Here is a 24,704-nt window from a genome sequence, read left to right on the forward strand (position 1 = left end):
CTGAGCTGTCAGCACAAAGCCCAACAAGGGGCTCGAACTCACGAGCTGTGAGATCATGACCTGACCTGAAGTCAGACACTCAACCGACTGAGCTACCCGGGTGCCCCAAGAGTGGACCAGTAAGAGGGAGCCCCAGACAGAGTTTTGAAGGACATTGTTTGCACTTGCCTGAGTGACCTTACCTCAGCAGTGCTGATGCATGAGACAGAGGTGACCCTCCGGGAGCTTGGTCATGTCAAAGGTCTCCAGCCAGTTCAGTACTCTCCTCCTTTTCATCTTCTTCTTCCTCCTTGTTCTTCTATTTTCATCTCTTTTTCCTCCTCTATTTTCTTTTTCATCTTCTATTTTCATCTTTTTTCCTCCTCCTCCTTGTATAATAGTTGTTGTTGTTATTATTATTATTATAACATCATCTCATTTTCATCTCCCCCTTCTTATTACTATTATTATATATTCATCATATGATTTCTTCCTCCTCCTCTTGTTCCCATTAGTAAGACTTGGGTGATACCATAGATGGAGCTAGAAGTATGGATATCTAACACTGCAATTGGCAGAATCTAGACACACAATGGTCTCAAGAATCTGGGAGGCTGTGTTTAGGAACATGGCATTTGGTGGGTTGGAGATGATGCACATGTGGCTTCCTATGTGTGGTTGTTAGGAAAATTACATGCAATAAAGAGAATTAAGCCTTCAGCATGTAGACACTTACGTAGTCGATAAATGGTGACTTCTGTAAAGGAGACACCATTATTTCCATCTTTTCAATGAGGAAATTAAAGCAGAGATAAGTAACAGCCAGTGAGTGGAGAAACAGGTTGCATTCACACTTCAAAGATATTTTGGGCTTTTTACAAAGAACAAAATTTGACTCAGACCCCATGCATCCAAGCCCTTCATGACAGATGAAGACCAAGCTGTGGGGAGTGGGGCACATCCACGTCTGCATCCATACATACCAAGGTGCTTTATCCTGGCAGAAAGAGTATAGATACATTTCCTACAATGGCACAATGCTCAAAAAGTAACAAACTCTCCTGTTGATAAGCAACAATTTTAACTCCTTTAGACCGTAAACCAAGACTCAATTTCTATGTCCAATTTGGTACACAAAGAGCTCTTAACATTCTTGGGTCTTGGGGGTTTTAGAGGCTGGGCTATGGGGCTAGGAGTGGTAAAGTAGTTCTGGAGAGCACGTGGGCAGGGGGAGGCAGCAGTGGCAGCATCCTGGAGGGTGGCTGGGAGCATATGGGAGAGGGGTGTTGGCACCATGAGCAGCAGTTATGGAGAGAGAAGCATTCCTGGCTGGCTGTAAGGCAGATGTTTGAGCCACAGGGCAACTGCCTGCAGAAGGGATTCACTAAGATAAAGTTGAGGCATCGACCCTGCAGGGAAGAGAAGAGAGAAGGTCACTGAGAATACATTGGAGCTAGAACCAGAAAGCTGTGGTGCCCTTGGCTCAAGAGGTTCAGGCTCATGACCCATCAGGACCCACATGATAGGACCTTCATGATGCCCTTCCTCTTCCTGGGTGCTGGCCTCCAGGCTGGGCTGTTATTTCAAGGCTCAGTTGGAGTCTGCCCTGCCTCCTTCAGGCAGCCCCAGTGTTCTGACCCTGGACTCCTTCTGTTCTGGTATTGAACTTGTCTGCTCCTCCCTGGACTGGGAGACTCAGGAACAAGAACAAAGCCTGACTGCCGCAGCAGCATGAGCCTTGCCCAGACTCCCCTCCCTCAGCAAATGTATGCTGAAGGGTTAAGTCCTCACTACAACTCTCAGGCCAGGCTCTGGGCTCCCAGGGCAAGGGCAGCTAGGGGCATCCTCGGACTGGAGATGGGCTGTGGAGGCAGCAGCAAACATGAACCCCTTGGTTTGGGAAAAGAACAACATAGATGCTTCGGGACAGTGAACTTTGCCCCTAGTTTACTGTCATCCCCTCCTTGTCCCTAGCTCTGAATCAGCTGAGAACTCCTGGGTGAAAGGCTCAGATAAGCCAAAGAGGGTGGCCTGGGCACACTGGCCATCTGGCAGTATCTCTGGCCACTCTAGACAGTGATAAGAAAGGGCCTGCATCTTCCATAGGCAGCACACCTGAGAGGAGGGAGACCATGTTGGCTTTTCCCAGACCTCCAGCTCCCTTCTAGCAAGTAGTTCCTCTAGGGCCACAGGGTCTGCTTTTAACTCAAACAAACCTACCAGCACACCAAGGTAGCCAGACCTTTAGGAACACTGACTGGGCAAAGTCTCTGGGCATGGCCCTTCCTTAGTGTGGTCTTTGCACACCCCCCTCCACAACAGGTACACTTGCACCTTCAGGTCCTTATGACCCACTGCTCATTCTGTGCTGCACAAGGTGCAAAGTGCCAAATTGGACAGTCCCTGCTCTCAAAGGAGCTTCTAGTTCATTGGCTTGCTGTGGTCACTTGAACAATGGCCCTGACAGATACCCAGGTCCTGGTCCTTGGAACCTGTAGCTGTTTTGGGGTTACACTGGAAAAGGGCCTTTGAGGTGTGATTAAGTTAAGGATCTTGAGATGAGGAGGTTATCCCAGGTTATCTGGGTGGCCTGCAGGCGACCACAGGGTTCCTGTGAGAAGGTGATTTAACCACCGAAGAGGAGAAGGTGTTGGGAGGGGGAGGAAGAGAGATTTAAGGTGCTGCTCTGCTGACATATAAATGGAGAAAAGGGCCAGGAGCCAGGGAACCCTGGGAATGCAGCTCCAAAAGTAGAAAAGGCAGGAAGGGGATTATTCCCAGACCCTCCAAAACGAGAGCAGTTCTGGCGAGAACTGGATTTCTGCTCAGGAAAACCCATTTCACGCTGCTAGGCTCCAGGACTGTGAGAACTCTGGAACTGAAAACCTATTGCTTTCTGCTACTAAGTTGGTGACACTTTGTTAGAGCAGCACAGGAAAGTAGTGCACTTGCTCAACTGAGGACTCACAATGCGAGCAGTCATGCAAAGCGCTGGAGGAAAGAGCAGACTTAGCCTGGAGAGCACACCCCGTTTAGGATTCATGCTGAATCTTTGGAGTTGTGCACACCATTCCCCTGCCAGCTCCCACTTGTGTTGTGCATGTATTATGAGTGGCTCAGGCCACGAGTAGGGTTTCATCCACAGAGGAGGCGGGCAGACTCAGGAAGCAGGAGAGGGGGTACCTGTTCTGGCCCAGCTGTCTTTTGCCTGAGGGGGCCTGGGTAGGCTTTGACCCTCAGTGTTTTTCTCTGGAAAATACAGATCATGCTGCCAGGGATACAGCAGGGATGAGATTAAGGCAGCAGACGTGAAAGAGCTGTGTTAATGACACATGTGGTGACAGGCCAGTTAATGACAATACTGTACATACGGAGTGACCTAAGGATAGGGAGAGAGCTGTTGCTATGACACACAGGTGCTTCTGTGCCCCACGTGGGCTGGGCCCCTTGTCTTGGCTTCTGTAGCACCCCTGCCCCCCAATTCTGATGTCTGCTGTCACGGTCCTTACATGTCCCCATTTGTAGCCTGTCTCACTCTTCCCTATGGTCTTTTGCCTTGACTTCCAGTGGCCACAACCAGCTGTTAGGGCAGCCTGCACATGAAGACTCACAGGCTCCAGCACAAGGAGAAAAGGCTTTTCCTGGATGAGAGAATGCATGTCCTCTGGCACAAACTTGTGGCTGAGTGAGATGCTGTGTCTGAGCAGTTGTCAAGCCAATAATGTCACAGCCAGACTCACAGTGGAACTGAAGAGAAGCCAAAGAGAACAGAATGGGGAGGCTTCATGTCCATGCTATGTTCCTGATCTGGAGTCTCCTGGGAACGGAGAAGGATACAGGGGCCTTGGGAATGCCGGATGCTACAGCTCTTTGTCATTTTTAACATGGGTTTATTCAGGCCTCTATTCAGTGTGGATGCTGTAAGTGCTCATGGGCCATATACAAGAATGACTGCACTGCCATAGGATTTATTTTTCCCCAAATACCTGTTCTCCCCTTTGCCAGTGTGCTGATGCTAATCTGGTAGCAAGGGTGCTGTGTTCCACCCAGAACAGGCTGCACAGAAAAGACTTTACTTCAAAGAAAGCTGGTGGGGGAGGGGGCTGGCAGGTGTGAAGAAAGACAGGAAAAAAGTGGTTCCTGATGCACTGGATGCCTGTCTTCAGAGGTCCCCATCCCTCTCTGCTCTGGACAGCTTCAGGCCCATCCTGCCCATGGGCACACATCAACAAAGGCCATCCATACGTCACACAACAGCTGCAAGACACACAGTTTTCTCTCCAAGTTTCTCTGGGTTATTATGCCTTTCTGTGAAAAGTTGATTTGGAAAAGCACTAAATGTTGCACACTCTATGTGAAGGGGAAGGAGCTGGTTCCTATTGTGTCTCTGACCACAGGCAAGTCACTCGGTATCTTGGTAACTATTTTCCCATCCTTAATATGGGGCTAAAATCTTTAATGTGGTGAGTGGGGAATGGCCATGTCCATTCTTCCTGTATTCCTTGGTAACAAAGACCTGATTTTGTTGGGGGAGCCAATGCACTCAGCTGTAAAATGACATTTCCAAGTCTCCCTTGCTGATCAAGATGGCCATGTAAATCAACTCTGGCCAATGGAAGGAAGATGGGGTTGTTGGGCAGTGATTTGTAGAAAGCCCCTGTGACTTCCCTCCATCTTTCTCCTTGGAATGTGTATGTGATAGCTGGAGCTCCAGAAGCAATCTTGTAAGGATGAAGGCAAATAGAGAGCCTGGACTACTAAAGATTAGGTAGGTTTCTCAAAAGGCTGTGCTCTGGAGCTTAGGATGCAAGCAATCTGATAAAAGTCTTTCTCAGAACAACTAAGTTCCCATTTATCAGTTTTTGCTCAGGTTGTTCTGTCTTTGTGGAGTGCCTTTTTTATCTGGCCTGTATAGGGGATTCCTAACCACCTTTCAAGACTGACTTTTCAGCCTTTCCATGTTCCAAGACCCAAAGCCCTGGAGAATTGTTTGGCTCTTTTCTCTTCTTGGAAGGACTTCTGATTTTCACTCTATGGACTTCTTATCAATTGGCTCTCAGCTTAAATGTACTGTCACTGAGATTCTGCTCTGGCAACCAGGCACTAGGCATACTCATGACTTTCAAGTCTCTAGACAGTGTTTTTCACCACCTGATACTCTTCAAAAGAAATGCATGACATGGCTCCTACCCCCTCTTCCTGACAGGAGATAGCTTTTTTTCTGCCTAACTTCTGTCTCCCAGCACCTGACATGCAATAAATCTTTGTTGAATTAATGGATACAGTTCAATCTGTGAATACGAACTTTTGTGATTTCCTTCCTCTGGTTTAATGCTTACCTAGACACCTAACCTTAAATAAATATTTGTTTGCATTTTATTCTATTACTACGAGTTAAAGCTTTTTAAATATTTAACTTTCAAAGGTACTTGGAATTTGTGTTGGTATGTTGTTAAATGTGCTTTAATTTGTATTTTTCCCCAAGAGCTTGCCAAATTAAAAAAAAATCATGTTACAGAAAAGACTCCAAATAGCAAAGCAATCTTGAAAAAGAAAACCAAAGCTGGAGGCATCACAATCCCTCACTTCAAGCTGTATTACAAAGTTATCATCATCAAGACAGTATGGTACTGGCAGAAGAACAGAGACTCAGATCAATGGAACAGAATAGAGAGCCCAGAAATGGACCCACAAACATATGGCCAACTAATCTTTGAAAAAAACAGGAAAGAATAGCCAATGGAAAAAAGATTCTCTTCAGCAAATGGTGCTGGGAAAACTGGTCAGTGACATTCAGAAGAATGAACCTGGACCACTTTCTTACACCATACACAAAAATAAACTCAAAATGGATGAAAGACCTAAATGTAAGACAGGAAGCCATCAAATTCCTACAGGAGAAAAAGGCAACAACCTCTTTGACCTTGGCCGCAGCAACTTCTTACCGGACATGTCTCTAGAGGTAAGGGAAACAGAAGCAAAAATGAACTATTGGGACCCCATCAAGGTAAAAAGCTTCTGCACAGAATAGGAAATAATCAGCAAAACTAAAAGGCGACTGACAGAATTGGAGAAGACATTTTCAAATGACATATCAGATAAAGGGTTAGTATCCAAAATCTATAAAGACCTTATCAAACTCAACACCCAAAAAACAAATAATCCAGTAAAGAAATGGGCAAAAGACATGAATAGACAATTTTCCAAAGAAGACATCCATATGGCTAACTGACACATGAAAAAATGCTCAACATCACTCATCATCAGGGAAATACAATCAAAACCATAATGAGATACCACTTCACACATCACAGAATGGCTAGAATTAACAATTTAGGAAACAACAGATGAACAGATGTTGGCAAGGGTGTGGAGAAAGAGGAACCCTTTTGCACTGCTGGTGGAAATGCAAACCTGTGTAGCCACTCTGGAAAACAGTATGAAGGTTCCTCAAAAAATTAAAAATAGAACTACCCTATGACCCAGCAATTGCACTACTAGGTATTCATCCAAAGAATACAAAATTGCTGATTCAAAGTGGGTACATGCACCCCAATGTTTACAGCAGCACCATCAACAATAGCCAAATTATGGAAAAAGCCCACATGTCGTTCGACTGATGAATGGATAAAGATGTAGTATGTATATATATGTATACACACACACACACACACACACACACACACACACACTGGACTATTACTTGGCAATCAAAAAGAATGAAACTTTATCATTTGCAAAAATGTGGATGGAACTAGAGTGTATTATGCTAAGGGAAATTCATCAGAGAAAGACAAAAATATGACTTCACTCATATGTGGAATGTAAGATACAAAACAGATGAACACAAGGGAAGGGAAGCAAAAATAAAAACAGGGAGACAAACCATAAGAGACTCTTAAATACAGAGACCAAACTGAGGGTTGTTGGAGGGGTTCTGGGTGGGGGGTTGGGCTAAATGGGCAAGAGGCAGTAAGAAGGACACCTTTTGGGATGAGCAGTGGTGTTATATGTAAGTGATGAATCACTAAACTTTACTCCTGAGACCATTATTACACTATATGTTATATAACTTGTATATAAATGAAAAAACATAACAAAAAAAAGATAAAACAAAAAAATACCATGTTAATAATTAAACATATGTGAGTACTCTCAAGTTCACATGCTCACACAGATGTGCAAACACACATACTCTCACCAACTGGGGCCATTCCTTATTTATACAATCGCTTCCAGTGTATAAGTGTTTAGTTGAATTAAGACCATTATTCTATAGGATCATTATATTTATTCTTTAAATTGCTGGAGCTTAATGTTTTAGTATAGGATAAAGTAAATCTTGCATTGCTTACTTTTCCAAAAATTCTTAAATGTCTATTTTTAGAGGAGAATTTTAAATGAGTTTGATCAAATTCCCTAAGCATGTTCATTACAATTACACCAAAGGAGAGCTAAGACCATGAGCTCCTTTGGGAAAAGCTGACGATGTGGTCTAGGTTTGCACATATTCAAATCTTCTGTTATAGCAGTGAGTGAAGGTTTGTGGTTTCATTATAGGTCAGTACATTTGCGTTACACATGTGCATGGGTGTGCTGCTGCTGAGAACAGATCGGAATCTTTATCTTTATTTCAGGCTCCTTTATTTCTGCTTATTTACTCCTGAGCATAAACAGATTATCTAGACCTAGCAACCGCTGTGGGATCTCTCTGATTTCATCAAGGGATGACTGTGGGGCACCTGCGCTGAGGCCCATCCTGTCTCCCACGCCTGAGTCCATCTCCGGGAGCTGCAGGCTGCATCTTCCCATGGACTGCTGGGAGAAAAGAGGGGCCCCATGTGGCAGGGGGAACGAGGAGGGCCAGAGAGACCCTGAGACTGTGTTGCAAGTGTCATGGGCTGAGTGGAGGGGTCTGGGGGTGGAGGTGAGTCTCCTTCCTCTCTGCCTTCCTACCATTTGATGACCTAAGGCAGTGACCAATTACTGTTTACATCAGTTCAGTGCTGCACAGTGAAGGGACTACCCTTGGATCCACTGGCAAATGGGTGACTGCTAGCCCGAATCTCCATGCTTTGGGGCATGGGCTCCATTACCTCGTTTCCTGCTACTTCATGGGGAATGTGTGCATGTGTCAGCATGTCCGTGCACATGCTTGGGTTGCCTGTGTGTGTGTGTGTGTGTGTGTGTGTGAGCGTGTGTGTGTCTTTGAGTTTTGGGTCAGGGGAAGGAGAGGGTTGCAGAGCACAGGAGAGCCAGCTGCATCACAATCCCAAGGTTATGATCTGAGATCTTCTCAAAGTTCACTGGCTTGACAGACAGCTATCAAGTTCAGTCTTCCTGGAGAGGGGAAACCACGTCCCAGCTTTGTCACACCCCCCTCCCTGACGGAGCTCCCTCCGTGCCATGGGCAAGGACAGAGGACTCAGGAGCTCCTTGGCATGAATACATCATAAGGCCGATCTGTACCCAGGTTCTAATTGTTCCATGGAAGAACACTTTCCCAGCAAACATACATGAGCTCATATTTAGAAGGAGGTCTGTTATCAGCATACTATCAAAATAACATAGTGACATTCACAATTGTTTGCATATATAACACACTGTGCTGTGGACAGATGGACTCTGTGGACTCTGTGGACAGAGTCCAGATATTTCCCTATGACCCTGGCAGCAGGAAATGGGTGTTGGAGCCTAGACTTGTACGTGAACCTTCCGGGGGTCATCACCTGCCCTGCCGCACCTCTCCACAGCCCCATCACATTGAGTCCATGACTAAAATTTAGGCACTCAGTTTCCACAGCTGTGACATGCAGAGAAGTGACCACCTTGCTAGAAGAGAAGGAGCCAGGCTGGCAGTGAGGCGTCAGCTCCTGATGCGGGCCCTAGGGCTTCTGGGCAGGAGACTTCACTGTGCGGGGCCTCAGCTTTCTCCCCATGGATTTGTGGGGGGGATGAAAGAGTTAGTTGTATTAAAAACTTAGAACAGTGTCTGGCCTCAGGAAGCTCTGTGTCACTGGCAGGTGTGGTCCCTGCGGGGTGGCTGTGAGGAGGAAAGGAGACGCTGTGCACAGGGCATTGTGTGGGGGACACGCAGGGTATGTGCACTGGGACACAGCTCTGTGACCGTGCACCATGTGCAGTGGGGGAGGGTAAGGTTGGCCACTCTTGGCCCGATTTCCTGGCGGACCTAGCAGTGGTCCTGTTGGTGAGTTAATGGGCTCCCCTGGGATAAAGCAACAAAGGAAGAGAATCAGGACCTTGGATGGGAGCCAGGGTTTGACTCAAGATTAAGAAACTAGACTGAGTCTTGTTGGGTCATTCTGTATATGTGCGTAGGGAGAGACGGTCCTGAAGAAAACAGCCACACTCGGGTCTCCAGGAGGATGGTCAGAGGGACAAAGTCACATGGGAGGGACCCAGGAGTGGGAAGGGAGCCCACACCCAAAGGGCCTACTTATGGGCTCCCAGCTCTGCTCAGGATGAGGGGGGTTACTTTAGATGGCCCTGGGTGTTGCCACTTGCTCTCTGGGTGGCCTCTGTGACTTTGCTGGCCTCTCAGGACTGTTTTCCCATCAGCAAACAAACGGGGTCACTGTCATTCCCAGCTTGAAAGAATACTGGGCTGACTCCAGAGCTGGCATGGTAGGGGCCTGGCAGAGCGCTGGGCAGCTGCAAGTGCCCCACAATCCATGACACTCCCAGTAGGGTCTTGGGAAAGGGACCATATCAGAGGGTGCCCAGTGCCCCTGCCCTCCTCTTGATGGGGTAGGATGGCCCTTTCTGGTATCTCTCCCTTGTCCTCCCTCTGGTCTTGGGCCTCCCTCCATGTCTTGCTCTGTCCCTCTGCCCGGAGTGGACATGGCTAGGTGGGTTCAGGGCACAAGGCCGGTGTGGTGCTCTAGAGACTATAATGGGGCTGTGGCCCTGGACGAGGCTCCAGGAGATCCAGATGCAGAATGGGCGTCTGTGCAAACATGGCTGGGACCGCGAGTTCTGTTCAGACCCAGAGCTAGGAGCCCAGTGGTCTCCTGAGGAGCCTTGAAACCTCTGACAGCAGACGTGGCCCTGCTGGGTGTCAGCACACATCCATGTGTCTCCTCAGCAGGGTCCCCACCCCCAGGCGTGCCCAGGACTCCTAATGCTCACCTGACCACCAGGGACAGTCATGCTTGCCTGAACTAAGAAAATGACTAATGCAGCCCTCACTATAGATACTGGGGACACCACGTCCTCCAGGCACCTGGCCCAGTCTGAGGTTCTGATCATGGGGAAGCTTAGGCACATGATTCCCAGGCAAGCCAGGAGCATGCTCTTCATGGGCCCTAATTCTGAGCCCTGCATTGGTTTTGGGGAAACCATTATGGTTTCATGAGTGCTGACCTGATGGGGGCAGGGCAGTGAGAAGGGTGGTGGCAGGCCCTGGGGTTCAAGTCCAGCTCTGCCACTCCCAGGTTCTGTGACCTGGGGCAAGTTGCTTGATTTCTCTGTGCCTTGGTCCCTCCTTGGTAAAACTGGCATATTAGTAATACCTGCACGTACAGTTACTGGCAGGATTGAATGTGAAATTATGGAAAGTTCTTAGACTGGCAGCTGGCATAGGAGGAACTCTAACAATTAGCTGTCACAACCATTAAATTCCAAGGGGAACACCTGTAACATGCAGGCTTCTCCCCGTTGTCACAGGCAGTGGCACGTGGAGGGACTCTACTAGCTGGCAAAAGCACGCAATGTTGGTCAACAACATGGGGGTGTCACCATGCCCTCCAGCATTCCTGGCACATGAGGGAGCCGCCCAGGAGAGTCTCAGAGGATGAGGGTGTGGATCCAGCAGACACAGGTTGGGGAGCTCGGTGGGGAGGGATGATGGCTGGGGGTCAGGAGAACTTGCTGGCCTGCCTCCTTCTCCAGCCTCTTTCACTTAAGCTTGGAGGCACTGGGTAACACTCTCCCCAAGAAAGCTTCTTGTCCTTCTGATGGGGACCAGCAAGGAAATGCAGGCGCCCCACCCAGAATCCACATGGGAGGCTCATGAGCACCATGTCTCCTCCTCTGGGGCATCCTCCCGGAAGATGCCTGGACAGGGCTCTCTGACCCATAGTCCCTGAGCTCAGCTGCCAAGGCCAAAGAGAAAAGGGCGCCTGCCCAGGGAACATCCCTGTGCCCCTGCTTACCGCGTTCCTGGGCTGACACCACATCAATGGGATCTGGTTGCAGCTTTGCACAAAGTCACACAAGGTGTCCAGTTTGCCCTGAAAAGCAGATGTGGCTGTGAGGAAGCTCCAGGGCCTGGCCGTCACCTCCAGAGGGGTAGAGGCCCCTCTGCCTGAGATGGCTCCAGAGGGCTCTGTCCCCAGGAACACACCGAGGCTGCTCTGTAGTCTCCGCCTGGGGCAGGGGCCTGGTGGCCTTGTGTGTTTCAGGGCAGGCAGTGTCACTGTAGGTCACAGATTGTTTTGGAACCCGAAATGAGTCTGTATTTCTGGTGTAGGAGGAGAAGGCAGGGGCTACTTTGAGAGGAAGGGTCTAAGGTGGGGGACATGCGGGGTCACAAGGAGAGGTTTTGCAGGGGAATGTGATGTGGGCATCAGGGAGCTGGGCAGGAGCTGGGAGAAGGGGACAAGCACCCGAAGTGGGTCACACCAGAGGCAGAAGGGGAAGAGGGCTGATCCCGGGGCTGCTGGGGAGACAGGAAGGGAGGACACTGGCAAGAGGCCCTGGACCTAGGGACAGGTGGCCTCAGGACTTCAGGTAGAATGGTTCCAACAGGTGCATCACCAGAGATGCAGGACAAGGAGGAGGGCACAGCCCATAAGGGAAGAATATGGGGTTCTTCCTTTCTCAGCCAGGGCTGCCTGGGGCCTCCCCACCCTGTCTTTATGCCCCCCTGCAGGCCCTGAAGCTCCCACCCAGGGTGCGGCCCTAGCACTTCCTGTGAGGATGTTTCCTCACAGCCTCCTCCTCCTTGAGGCCCTTGTCCCCATGTCAGTGTGTCCAAGGACAATGTAGTTAGCTTAGTCCCTTACTCTGCTGAGCTGACTCATGGAACAAACTTTGCTCAGAATTTTCCTTAAACGATTCTTTTTCTGACCTGTGGGAGACTGTTTGTGATTGAGCTTGTGTTTTACTCCTCTGCCTGCTGGCCACAAAAATGGAAGCCATTGTTGGAGCCGCTGACAACCTCAGACAGCCTGGGACTGGTGGGCTGTGGCCAGCCACCAACATCTGCAAACCTGGGCCCCTTCCAAGCCTGGTGCCAGGCTCCAAGTGGTGTTGGTGACGGCAAGAGCCCTCACAGTCTTTGCCCTCTCCTGGGGCCCGGGATCGGGATGGCCTCCGCAGTTTTTCCCGTGCCCAGCGATCGATGTAGTGCCCACAAAGCTCATCTCCACCCAAGTCATGGTTCATGTGGGGCCATGGACTGGCTGCCCTCCCTTGTCCCTCAGCCCCACCTAAAGGCCCTTCTCACCTCTATCCGTCTTATAGTGTCTTCCTGGTACATACAAGAAAGGACAATCACCGGGGTACGTGTCTGTATACATGTCTCTGGCTTCTAGGAAGAGAAAGCACATTTTGCTGTTTTGTCTGGGAGCTTCTGGTGCAGACATATAACATCTGTTGCTCCCGCACCTCTTAGTGGCCACTCAGCAATGGTGCATTGGGAGATTTTAAGGACACATCAGTAGCATCCTACACTATGTCAGTGTCCCACATGGTAAAAACCAGGAAATGCAATTTATTTGTAAATATGACCTTCTCCCCAAAGGCTGACAAAGTCTCTCCCGTCCCTTTGGTCCCGGGGTCTGCCTTTGGTGGAAAACCCTGGTCTTAGGGCTGTGCAGTGGACAGGAGGGCTGTCAGGGTGGGAGCATTTGCAGGGGCCCAGGCTGCATTCATTTGCCCCTGGCAGATCCAGCCTCCTCAGGCAACAGTGCCATCAGTCAGTACAGCGCTGGCCAGTGGGGTCTTTTTCCTACCCAAACCCAGGCCCGGTCCCCTTCCTCTGACATAGTGTCCTGCTGTAACTACTTCCTCTGGATCTCTTTTAGGCTTCTACCCTGAGGAGCCACAGACAGCTCACCGGCCCTGGCTCTTTGTGCTCATCTGGGCCGGGCCTGCCTCACAGCTCAACGCCAAGTAACACACTCTCCTCCAACCTCCCCAGCCTGTAGTCACTAAAATATAATTGTGGCCAAACCTCTTGCCCTGGCGGGTGACAGGGATGGAGATCAACAAAATGCAGCCCAACATACATCAGAGCCTGGGCAGGGACCAAGTTCTGAAATCGAAGGCTCTTTTTCTGAAAGTTCACCTGTGTATTGTAATTATCTTCCCTCAGCATCAGAGGCCTCTTCTGGTGCTTGGTCCCCCTGAGTTCTCCAGAAGCCTGGCTGCTGTGATGCCTCCCTTGTCACTAGGTACTGGGGTGACTTCTCCCCAGAGGACAGGGCAACTCATAGGCCACTTCTGGAAACAAGCATGAAACAGGGGGTCCCTGAGATGCAAGCTGAGTCTCTGCCCAGGAATGGTAGACACAGTCTGTGCCTGTGTTTGCTCATGTGATGAACTGGGAGCTGCTGGGAACCTGCCCACTGGCAGGATCATGGGGTGAGTGGGGCTTGGTTACCTTGTGGCCTGGGGACAGTTTGTGTCATAGGGCCATGTGGATCACTCACAGGGGTCACTCACCTTCCTGCAGCAACAGAGACAGCAGATCACCACCATGATAATGATCAGGGTTGGGACGAACAATGGGAATAGATAGTCAAGGGTAGGCTTTTCTGTGACATCCATGGGTGCTGGTGCCTCCTGTGTGACAACTGTGGGCACTGTTGTCTTCTGTGTGCCAACTGTGGGGACTGAAGTCTCTTCCTTTGGGGCATCTGTGGGCTCCAATGTATTGCCCTGCAAAAAGCACAAAAGTCAGAGTCCTGGGTGGGTCTGGATGGCCCTCACTGGGTGCCTCCCCCCAGTACACTACACCTGCACATCGTGTGTTCCCACTCACCTCAGATTTCCCCGCCTCCAGGGAGCACTGAAGGCCTGGAGGACAAGACTGCACTCAAAGAGCCGCTGCGGAGCCCTGGGCCACAGAGCCCACCACTGGCTTCGTTCCGAGGCTCTGGCCCAGAGCCCTGACAAGGACCGGAATTCCCATGTGTGACATGCCAGCCCTCACTGCACGCTTCAGCCGCACGCGGTGCAGTCCTGCCCTAAACCAAATGCTCGGCTTTCCCTGATGCAGGGGAGCTACAGGGGACAGAGTCTGTGCCCAGGAAGGGGAAGCAGGGTGGGGGTCCATGAACTCAGGCTCCTCCTGAGTTCTTTCCTAAATGTGCCTGCTGAGGGTGGCCTGTCAGGCTCCTGAGGGACAAATGGCTGAGTGTGGTCTGCTGGTCGGTGAGTGCCTGTCCTGACACAAGTGAACACACAGTCCGAGGACTGTCTGTGCTGCTGGAACCCTCCCAGCTGGGACTGGACACTAGGCTGGTGGCAATCAGGCACGGGCATCGCTCCTCCCAGGCAGCCCTCTTCCTGTGCCTAACGTGCTCTGTCGCCCATGTCATGCTGCCCCGCCCCAGGTGCCCGGGTGACGTGGAGCTCCGAGAAGTGGGCACCTGGGAGCAGCACCCTCTTTCCCACGTGCCCGTCCCTGAGCTGAGTCCCAGGCCCTCCCCACAGCCCTGGCAGCTTCCCACCAAGTGCCGGAGAGCAAGGTCCAGCAGAGGTCAGAGAGTTAGCGGAGACGGAGCACGAGAAAGCAGCAGACGCAGAGGGGAGGCTGATGCCCTCTGCAAAATGACAGGGGTGTTCCCCAAGTGGGCTTGGGCTTGCGGGCAGTGATGGGTGTGTGTGGGTTCAGCTGTGTCAGCAGCTGCTGAAACACCCCGACTGCACAGGGCCACAGTGGGTACCGCTCTCCAGATCCCCTGTGTCTGGGGTCCGGGTTTGGAGCACCCCGCAGCCCCAGAGGTCCTGGACTCGGGCTCCTAACACTTGCCTCCAAGCCTCTCCCACTTGCCCAGCTGGAATGCAGGATGGGGCCCCGAGCTCCCCACCACTATTCTTGGGCCAGCAGAGGTGGCAAGGGGCGAGGTGGGGTGGCAGAGCCCCAGCACCATTTCTGGACTCTGCTTAGAGCTCTAACCGTTCCCTTTCCTTTGCCTTCAGGGACACCTGGTTCCCAGAGAGAGACAGCAGAGGTTCTGCAGCACCTGCTGGACAGGAAGCTACATGGCAGGTGCTCTTGTGGAAGCGCTCCCAGGGCACCTCACAAGCCTGATGTGTGGACGGCTTTCCGATGGAGGGCTGAGGGCCCCAAGCTGGCTGTGAGAAGTTGTCCCAGCTGCCTGTCTGCACAAAGTAGTTGCTCGGACTGCCTGGGACATTTCCCCTTCTTTTGCCTCCCTTGGTGTCTGCTCCTCCCGTACAGTGGTCCTGGACAGTCCAGGAGGAAGGCCGCAGCCCCACCCTGGCCCTCACACAGTTGGTGCCAATGAAAATCATGTTGCCTCTGAATGTTTTGCCATTTTCCAGGCTGTATTGCATGACGAGGGTCCTAAAGCATAGAAAAGGAATATGGTAACCACCAATCTAGATAGGTATAGTTCTTGCAGTTGGCTCAGCTGTAGCCAGCAGCTTTCTATATTGCAATGATTATGATCATCAGGTATTGGGTCCATCAGTGGGCACATGGCATGTGTAAGGAGGACTCACCCCAACTCCTACAAGATCAACCTCTGCACTGAAGTGTGTCCAGGCACAAGGAGGCTTGCATGGAGACAGATGCCTTTCCAGGGAGGGTGGCTTGGTATCACCAACACTGACTCTTTTCTATTTACAGTGCATGTCGACTTGGCTCTTGAATGGCTGTCTGGAGCACAGTTACCATCCCCAGGGACATCATCCTCCCAATCCTACCTTTCCCTGCAGAGCCTGGGCTGAGAGAATCCTTGAGCGCCTCTGGGGACCGCCACCAGGGCAGGTGGTCAGGATGCCTTGAGTCCTCCCTAAGTTAGGCACGTACTGCCCACAACATGGCATCCCACACTCTGTACACCTCATGGTGGCAAAAATGCCCATCTGACCCCCAACCTGGGGTACTTACTCTCCATCTGTCTTAAATTCATGGCCAGGGCAAAGTACTGAGTCTCCTTTTGGAGGGTAAGGTTTATTAGCTAAGAGAAAACCACAAGAGAATAATGTCAATGAGCATGTCCATCCATCCATCTCCCCTCAGCTGGTCCCTGACAAGCAGACTAACAACATTCTGGTAGACGTGAGCTTCCCTTTGCTGCCTTCCTCTGAGCCCCTGCTATGCACCAGGCCCTGTGCAATGCCTGGTTGGAATGGAAAAGGCAGGCTGAGTTCCTGCCCTCAAGGGCCCTATGTTTGAGGGATGGGAGGGAGACAGACAATGAAATAACTAACAAAGAACAAAATAAATGCAGAGAGTGACAAGTCATGAGACAATCATAAGCCACAGAAGGCATAGAGAACAGAAGGGAAGGGACAGCTACTTAGGAATGCAGGGCCTGTCCTGTCCTTTAGAGAAACCGTTTCCCTTAGGGGAACTGAAACATTTATCCCACAATGATGCGATGGTTGGGATTTGCTTCAAAGTAATTCACGATGAAGGCATCAACAAAAACAGACTAGCCAGGGTTGATTATTGAAAGTAGGTGAAGCTGTGTCAAGTTCATTATACCATTTTTGCTACTTTTGTATATTGTTGAAAATTTCCATTAAAAATAAAGTATCTTTGAGGAGGAGATCCAGGAGGTGAAACCAGGTGAGGGGAAATCTGAGGAAATATTCAAGGGAAGAGTGTCCAACCTGTTGAGCAGCATGTGCCAAGGGCCTGGGGCAGAACTAGCTGAGCTTATTGAGGAAAGACGTGAGTGAGGAGAGGTGTGCAGGGCATTGTGGGCCCTCAGAAGGGGTTTGGGTTTTATTCTAAGAATGATGGCTCTGACAAGGGGCTGGCCAGATCCAGGTATGTTTTGGACACTGGGGCAGCAGGACTTGCTGGTGGACTAGATATGGAGTGAGAGCAAAGAGGAACTACAGTTGATGGGCAGGGTTTGGCTGGAACAACTGGGATGATGGTACCATTTAATGAGATAGCAAAGCCTGAGGATGTGAGAGGGGCTTTGTTTTGTTTTGTGCTTAAGCGGGAGCTGGGAGGTGGCACTCAAGAGGCCCAAAACAATTGTGTCTCTTGTAGCTGTGGCACCCTCTCTCTCCTGAGACCTAACTCTTTTCATACCCTGAACTTTGGTCACAAGTTATGTATATATTCCCTCAGAATGGTTCATTTTCTTGTGGGTGAGCTTTGGCCCTAACTCACCCATCAGCTTAGGTATAAGCTCCTGAACTGTTTGACCCTTTCACTGGGATGATAACAAAAACTAATCGCCACGTATGGTTATGGGAAAAGAGTTGTATCGGCGAGGTAGGATGGTTGGGGTTAGTGGGGAAAAAAATCCCTAAGAAATGCAGTTTACTTGCCAGTAGGGTGTTCCCAGCAGAGAATAGCTGATGGCAGGCAGCCAGGATACTGAGGCTCAGAAGCTTGCCAGAATGTAAAGTTTTCAAACCACTATTAACTGATTAAATTGAATACTTAATTTGCCATGTTACAGAATTGCTTAAAACATAAAAACATTATACACTAAAGACAGAAAAGATAAAACACAAAGAAATGTCAATTTTAACACTTTCTATAAGCTTCTCTATATTTTCTAAAATGTTTTCTCAGATGTGTAAATCTCAGAAAAATGTAATTAGAAAAAAAAATCAAATCACTCCTCATCAGTGCATCAGAGGTCTTGGCAAGAAAAAAAAATCTTGCTGGGTCACTTCCGACCAGCCTCTGAATGGATTCAGACTGGCCATCAGCTGAGATGCACAGGAATTTATGTTGGATTCTCCCATGTGAGGCCCTGGCACAGGTCCACACTGAAGAGAAACACTGGTGATCTCGTGGGAACCAGTACGGTCACAGACCACAGGGGAAGTATCTGTGCACATTTCCTAGGAGACAGGTTGTGTCTAATGTTCCCCAAGAACTATCAACTCAGCAAGGCAAAGGCCCAGACTAGGCAATCAGATCACCTGTCTACTTTCTGGCTCTTCCTACACTGGCTCCTGGCCTTGGGCAAAATCATTAATTGTCCCTGTGCCTCATTCCACAGCTCTACTGAGAAATGACAGTAGGTCTATTTGAGAATTTTGGGGATAGCATATGCAAGGTACTTAGCACATTACCTGATGTAGTGAGTGCACTATCAACATTAGTTCTCCATGTAAGTCATACTCAGTCCCTAAGCCACTCCCAAGGAAGTACAGAACAAAGAAAACTCATTTCCTGAGGACATCTACACACTGCAAGTGTGGAAATGTGGCAACAACAGTTCCCTGCCCCATTCTGTGTACCCACAGAAAGGAGAGGGGCTAGAGATGCTCTGGGGGAGAGGATTTGCTATGGGTTTACCAGATGGCCTTGCAGTAAGACTTCACTGCATATAATCTCATCAGGTCCAATGGATGCACTGGGGCTCAGTGGGAGATAGTTCTACTGTATCACCCCGCTCTCTGGGGAGAATCACACCCACCTCAGTGCTGAGGGCACATCTGTCTGCCCAACTGTGTGCTTCCTCTGACCGCTCACCCACCATGGAAGAACACCTGATGCCTGAGCATTTCCCAATTATAGGCCTACATATGTGATATGACTTAGTCAGCCCAGTTACCATATTGGCTTCATTTTACAGTAGAGGAAAAAGAGGTTGAGAACAGAACCCTCGTTTGGTCAAGGTCACACATGTGATGTGTGCCTGTGCCAGGATTCCAGGGTCCTGTTCTGGCAGCTGGCATCCTCTCTCAATCCCAGATGCACACATTCTCCTGGGAGGCTACCAGTGAACCTGGCCCAGACTCGAAGCCCTAGGGCTGCCTGTGTTTCTCTTCAGCAGACTCAATGGATTTGGGTCCTTGTCTCTCAAGGTGAGTAGGAGCTGAGCCAAGGGAGGGGGAATACAGCTCTGGGGCAAACCCAGCACAGCACAGCCATTCTTGGCAGGGGTTAAAGCCCTGCTCTGAGAGGCTCTTGTGGTGTTGGGGGTTGATGACTTCCCAGCTTTGAGGTGTAGGTGACCAGGCTTCCCAGTCAGGTCCCTCCTTCTACGTGTCCACGCTGATCTATCTTCACAGTGCCCACAGTGAATGGCCAGCAAGGGCATTGAAGGCCTAGGTGGCTGAGGGGAAGGCAGCCTTTTGTAGGGCATTTGTCACTTGGAGACACCAAGGGGTATACTTACTGAATACAGTGATGTTGTTCTTAACATATTTGCAAAGAAGTTGTTTATTATTGGTTAGATCCATGCCAATTATGAAAAATTGTGCATATGTGGTTCTGCAAAGGAAACATCCAAAGATCTTGTGAGGTAGCACTGAGGGCTGCCTTCCCTCTGATTCTTCCCAGTGACTCCTGTGAGAAAGCAAACATGTCGAAACCTAGATGCAGGACTCCCTGGGGCCCAATCTTCACCCAGTCTCACTCTGAGGGTCCATTCTGAGTGAAAAGGGGCCTTGAGTATTCAGGGCCACTCTCCACTCCTGACAGTGGGACAGCATTAAAGGAATTCAGCCTCAGTCTTGCATAGGGGCAATTCCAGCAATAAATTTCTGACCCTGAAATGCCCAAGTACACACTGAAGGGTGCAGACAGTCCTCTCCATGGGGTCTCCCACATTAATGAGAGAAGACCGAGGACAATGAAGCTGGAGACCCCAGGAGCAGGGCTGGGACTCAGATGAGGCAGACAAAGAGCCCAGGACCCTGCACAGAAGTAAAGATAAGTTAAAGTAAAGATAAAGTAAGGTAAGTTCTGTCTTAGCTGTGGTTCTGGAAGTCTCACATGATTGCTCTTCCCCTGCCTTTGCCTGAGGCTTCATGGACTACACACAACCCACCCGGGATTCAACAAGCACTTCCTCTTTCAGTGTGGAGACACTAATATGTGAGGTGCAGGTCTAGACCCTAGACCTTCAGCAGGCTACTGAGCCTTCCCTGAAGCAAACACCAGGGGATAGAGAAGACAGCTGGTAGACTGGATCCCTAAGGATTTAGCCAGGATAACATGTGGGTCTTTAACTGCAAGCCCAAGGTCATTAGCCTCCATCACTGCCTCCTGTCCCAGACTGGGTCATTCCAATTCTGGAAGCTTGGTTTGCCCTAGCTCAATTTATTTATTTACACAACCTTTATTATAGCACAACCTTGGACCTGGCTGTCCTTATTTCTCCTGCTTCAGGTCTCCCTGCAGCTCCCATTGATCAGGGCAGTGTTTGCAAATTCTCTGATTTGAAGAAAATAGATTCTGGGCCTGCGGCCCAATGCTGGCTGCTGTTGTGGTTTGTTAGGCATTCAAGTGTCTTCCAAAAATAGGTATCAACACTTAAAGCCTGCACGTTTTCCCTAATAACCCAGATCACTAGCATTCTTCAAAAATGGGAACACCTGGAAATGGTGGGTTCATACTTCTGCATGTCAACAATTGTCTGGGCCCTGTTCACATCAGGGGAGCTCCTCAGGGGCCAGCGCCTGCCTTACTGCACTACACCCCACATGCAATCAACCATCCTTGGCTTGGCCTGACACATGCCTCCTGCTCACGGCACCAGCCTGGCCCCCGAGGGCACTGATGGCAGTGGTCCACCCAGTGGAGGCTTGATGTCTGTAAGTGACACGTCCTCTCCCACACACAGTAACCAACAGTACAATGCTGCTTTGAACTCAGTTGTGCCAGGCTGCCTGCTCAAGGCTCACACTTCATAAGGACCCTTCCCACCATGACACAGGGCTCTGTGATTGGCCTGTAAGGAGCAGTTGGGCTTATCTCCTGCACACCCTTTCGCCAGCCCGGCTAGGGCCACCCTGAGCAGAGCTTTGGCTCTCAGTCTCAAGGAAGTGTCATCTGCAATTTATATTCCAGGATTTTTTATTGCAAAGAAGCATTTCCTTGCAAGACAGAACTGTAAATTGACAGCCCACACTGTAATTAGATACAGGCAGAGAAGGGAACAGTCAGCTGGCTGCATGTGGACAGATCAGGCTCCAGAGGAGCCAAAAATAGTGAGTAGAGCCTTCCTGCCACAAGCACACAGGCAGAAGGAACCAGAAGTGGGCAAATCTGTGCCAGGCCAAGCCATGTAACACCGGTGTTCATCCAAAATGACACTCCTCACTAACTGAGCGTATACTATGGGCCGATCTACACTTTCCTTAACCTCTAATACCTGTGAGCTAGGCATTCCTACCCAAGCTTACAGAGAGGGAACCTGAGGCTAAGAGAGGGCAGGTGGCCTCCTTCAGACCCCTGGCAGGTACAGGGCCAGGATCTGACTTCAAGTACCCATTCCAGGACCCACTTCTGCCCCCTTTGCTCTTGTCTTAGTTCTGAGCAGCTATCATGAGGCTGCTTCAGAGGGATGGCCCCGCAGTGCATGCACTTCTCGGGAAGAGCACATGCTGTCCATATGCCTGTGACCCCCTTCCCACTGTGCACTCCCTGCAGACTTCAGGCCCTGCTCAGTCACCACTTCTCCTCCACAGCAGCACCCCCTGTGTCCCCAGGCACTGCTGCTCTCAGAGGGTCTTGTCACTCTGGCAAGTGTCGGTACGTGGAAGCAGGGTGATGGTGTCAGACTTTCGCGCAAAAGACACGTGGAGTTAAAGGATTTTGCTTTGTCTAGTAGCTTCTCCTTCTGCTCCAACACCCCTCGCCCAATTCCTCCAACAGTAACACACATAGGAGGAGAATGAAGCCAAGGATGGATGAACATTGGCTTTCAGGGAGCTGTGTCTCCTAGGTAGACTCCCACTGTGTACCCACTCTCAGGTGGCACAGGGACCATCCAGTCCCTGGCATGGAAACCGATCCTTCTTTATGAGAGCTTTCTTTCTGGAGGAAGAGTTCTACATCAGGCCTCCTGGGGCTCCAGAGAGAGGAGCTGGGAAGGCAGGCATCCCACTGACAAGGTCAGGAGGAAGCCAAGCAGTAAGGAAGGACAACCAAGCAACCATGAGACTGACAAGGGCACTGGGTGGAAGTGACCTGTCCTGGGAGGGTTGGGCTCTGGGAACACCATCTGTTGCCCAGCACAGGCTCTTTGGGAGAAATTCGACTCTACTGACCAACGTTTAAGCTGTGTGTCCTCTTAATACCACAATTCTACTTCTGGAATTGATCCGGGGAATCCTGACCCATGCCCACAGAGAGGTGAGCCTCAGGATGTGCACAGCCTGCTGTAGCCACATATTAGGAACCACTACAATATCGACCAGGGGAGACTAATGAAAGAAGTTTCCTCCATCCATGTAATGGAGTATGTGCAGATGGGTGGAAAATGTTATGAACTGCATGATCCCATTAATGTAAAAACACCTTGAAAATCACATTTAGATAGCTATGTCCATCTATACTATCAACTATATATGGTAGTTATCTCTGGGAGGCAGTAGTAGTAGAAAAAGGGGAACTTTATCATCATAGAGGGACAGTAGCTATCCACGTTGGTGAAAATTGTCTTTGCACTGCATAGTGGGTCCTGCCTTCGCCCTTTGGGTCTTACTGCCCCACAGTCCACTCTACCCTCTGCACACAGTGAGTCTCTTGGCCACCCTGTGGGACCTCTCCACCGGATCTCAGAAGAAAGTCTTCCTCTGCCCTGTGTCCTACTATGTGCCCCCACTGATGTGCCCTGGATATTGGGGTTCTTTGCAGACAGGACACATCAATGATGGCACATATTAGGGCCATCTCTCTGGGCCATCACGTGGAGGAAAATGAATGACAACGTGCCAGCCACAACCTGCCACAGTGGGTGAAAAAGCCTCGAGTATACCCAGCAAACACACAGGAGGGATAAATCTCCAAATCACCATGCTAAGTGCATCAACAAAACACAGTGTTGATACCACATGGACCCATTAAAGAGAGGTTTTTATAGAGCAGCCAATGGATGGACAATCAGAACATTAAGTGCCTTTAGGTTTCAGGAGGAAGTTTTGTCAAACAAGGGTATAGAGTGAATTTTCTAGAAGCAAGTGTAATGGTCTGTGTTTTCATGGGGGTGTAGTCACATATTGGTTGTGCACATTTGTCAGAACTCATCAAATGATACACTTACGTTTCTCCTATTTCATAAAAATAACTCTTAACAAATATAGGTCCCTAGTTCAAGATATGCATATGAAGGGTTTGGTAGCAGAGTAGGCTGATACATGTAATTTACCTTAAAATGTGACAAAAATTAATATGAACTGATGGAGAGAGAGAGAGAGAGAGAGAGAGAGAGAGAGAGAGCAAGGTACTAGAGAGTGGCTTGTCTTATGCCATGTTAGACTCCAAGGGCCAGACCCTGACCTTGGCCAGCAGCCCACCATTAAGGAAGGGAAAGCCCTTACACCTGCACATGGGTGTGGAGTGGCTACCTGCTGCCCAGACACTAGGGGTGGGTTAGAGAAGCATCCTCTGGTTACCTATTCAGAATTACCTGGTTTCTGTCATATTCGTCGAATGCCACAAAGTAAACTAGGGACTGCTTTCTCACAGCTTTTCTAACCTAAGAGAAATAAGGCTTTCAGTACAAAATACCCAAATATATGCAACAAAATACTGGTAATGATTGGCGGGACTCACTTGGATCTTAGTCTTCTGAAGTGATGTTGTTGATAGTGGTGTGGTGGTCGTAGCGATAATCAGCCTAGGCATAGGGGCTGCAGAGGAGGCAGAGAGTGGTCTGGTCAGTAAAGGCACCCAAGTGACACTCTGCAGGCTTCTGGGTCTACAGACTTCTCCTCACACCTCATCCTCCAGAGGACAGGCACCCGACCCGAGCACCCACTATCAGAAGGGCCTAGAGGACTAGAAGCCCAGTCCTGGAGGGAGGAGGGGCCTTAGACAGGAACCACATTATAGACGGCACTGAGCCCTGCTCCTACTACTGAACTGTCCTTCCTGAACGGCCCTTCCTACTGAACTGTCACTACGACCAGACGCACAACCTTTGCCCTGAAAGGCAACTCTATTGACTTCACTGGACAAGCGTCAGCGTTTTAGATGAGCAAAGGGAGTGACAGCCAGACTCGACTGTACAAGGTGTCCTGCAGCTCAGTGGAAGGTGGGGCTCTGGCTCAGGGCAGCACGTACAGAAAGACCTGCTGTATCCGTAGGCCCAGGGATCCAGAAGGTGAGGTCAGAGGCTCTCGGGCTGAGGATGCCATGCCCAGCTCAGTGCCTTTCCCCACCAGGCCCATGCTTCTTTCCTGGCAAGGTCTGGGGCCCTAACCTAGATGAACATGATTCCGGGCAGAGCACAGCTGTTTCCAGTGTTGGAGGCACAGTCACAGGACGACATCAACCAAAGGGAAGGAACCGCAGGGAAAAGGCATCAGGGCCAGAGATGTGATGGAGACAAAGTGTGGGCAAGGGGGAAATCCAGCTCTTTTTTTTCTGAAAACAGAATCCTGTCTGCTCCTGGTTCCCTTGGCTTTTCTTGTTCAAGTCCAAGTGTTGGTCCAAGTGTTGGTCAAGCACCTCACAGTTACCAAGAGCCTAGATGGTACACACATGATCCCATGTGGTTCTGAGACTCATCACTGGGGGTGGTTTTCATCCTCACTGCACAGAGGAGGAACCTGTGGCACAGAGAAGCCAA

The 24,704-nt window shown here is 49.9% G+C and overlaps 1 protein-coding gene across 2 annotated transcripts; it reads right to left on the minus strand.

Annotated features, from left to right (window-relative positions):
- Positions 1 to 826: 826 nt before the first annotated feature.
- LOC131492969 (anthrax toxin receptor-like) lies at positions 827 to 24,482 on the minus strand. 2 transcript variants are annotated; one of them, XM_058696941.1, is made up of 6 exons: positions 23,687 to 24,482; positions 23,541 to 23,609; positions 13,669 to 13,884; positions 12,449 to 12,532; positions 11,154 to 11,231; positions 827 to 1,388 (listed from the first exon to the last, which is right to left on the minus strand). In XM_058696941.1, the coding sequence occupies exons 1-6, from the start codon at positions 23,756 to 23,758 to the stop codon at positions 1,161 to 1,163; spliced, it is 747 nt and encodes a 248-aa protein (XP_058552924.1). In that variant the 5' UTR covers positions 23,759 to 24,482; the 3' UTR covers positions 827 to 1,160. The 2 variants fall into 2 exon arrangements, with proteins under 2 accessions (XP_058552924.1, XP_058552925.1); XM_058696942.1 differs by lacking the exon at positions 23,541 to 23,609 and having other exon boundaries at positions 23,687 to 24,479.
- Positions 24,483 to 24,704: the final 222 nt, after the last annotated feature.

Source organism: Neofelis nebulosa, chromosome 13 (assembly GCF_028018385.1).
Source record: "Neofelis nebulosa isolate mNeoNeb1 chromosome 13, mNeoNeb1.pri, whole genome shotgun sequence".
Taxonomy (NCBI): domain Eukaryota; kingdom Metazoa; phylum Chordata; class Mammalia; order Carnivora; family Felidae; genus Neofelis; species Neofelis nebulosa.

Coding starts and splice junctions, on each gene's coding strand:
- LOC131492969 (XM_058696941.1), bottom strand. CDS start 23,758: ATGCCTAGGCTGATTATCGCTACGACCACCACACCACTATCAACAACA. Junction 23,610..23,686: donor TTCAGAAGACTAAGATCCAA/GTGAGTCCCGCC, acceptor TATTTCTCTTAG/GTTAGAAAAGCTGTGAGAAA. Junction 13,885..23,540: donor ACGAATATGACAGAAACCAG/GTAATTCTGAAT, acceptor TGCTTTTTGCAG/GGCAATACATTGGAGCCCAC.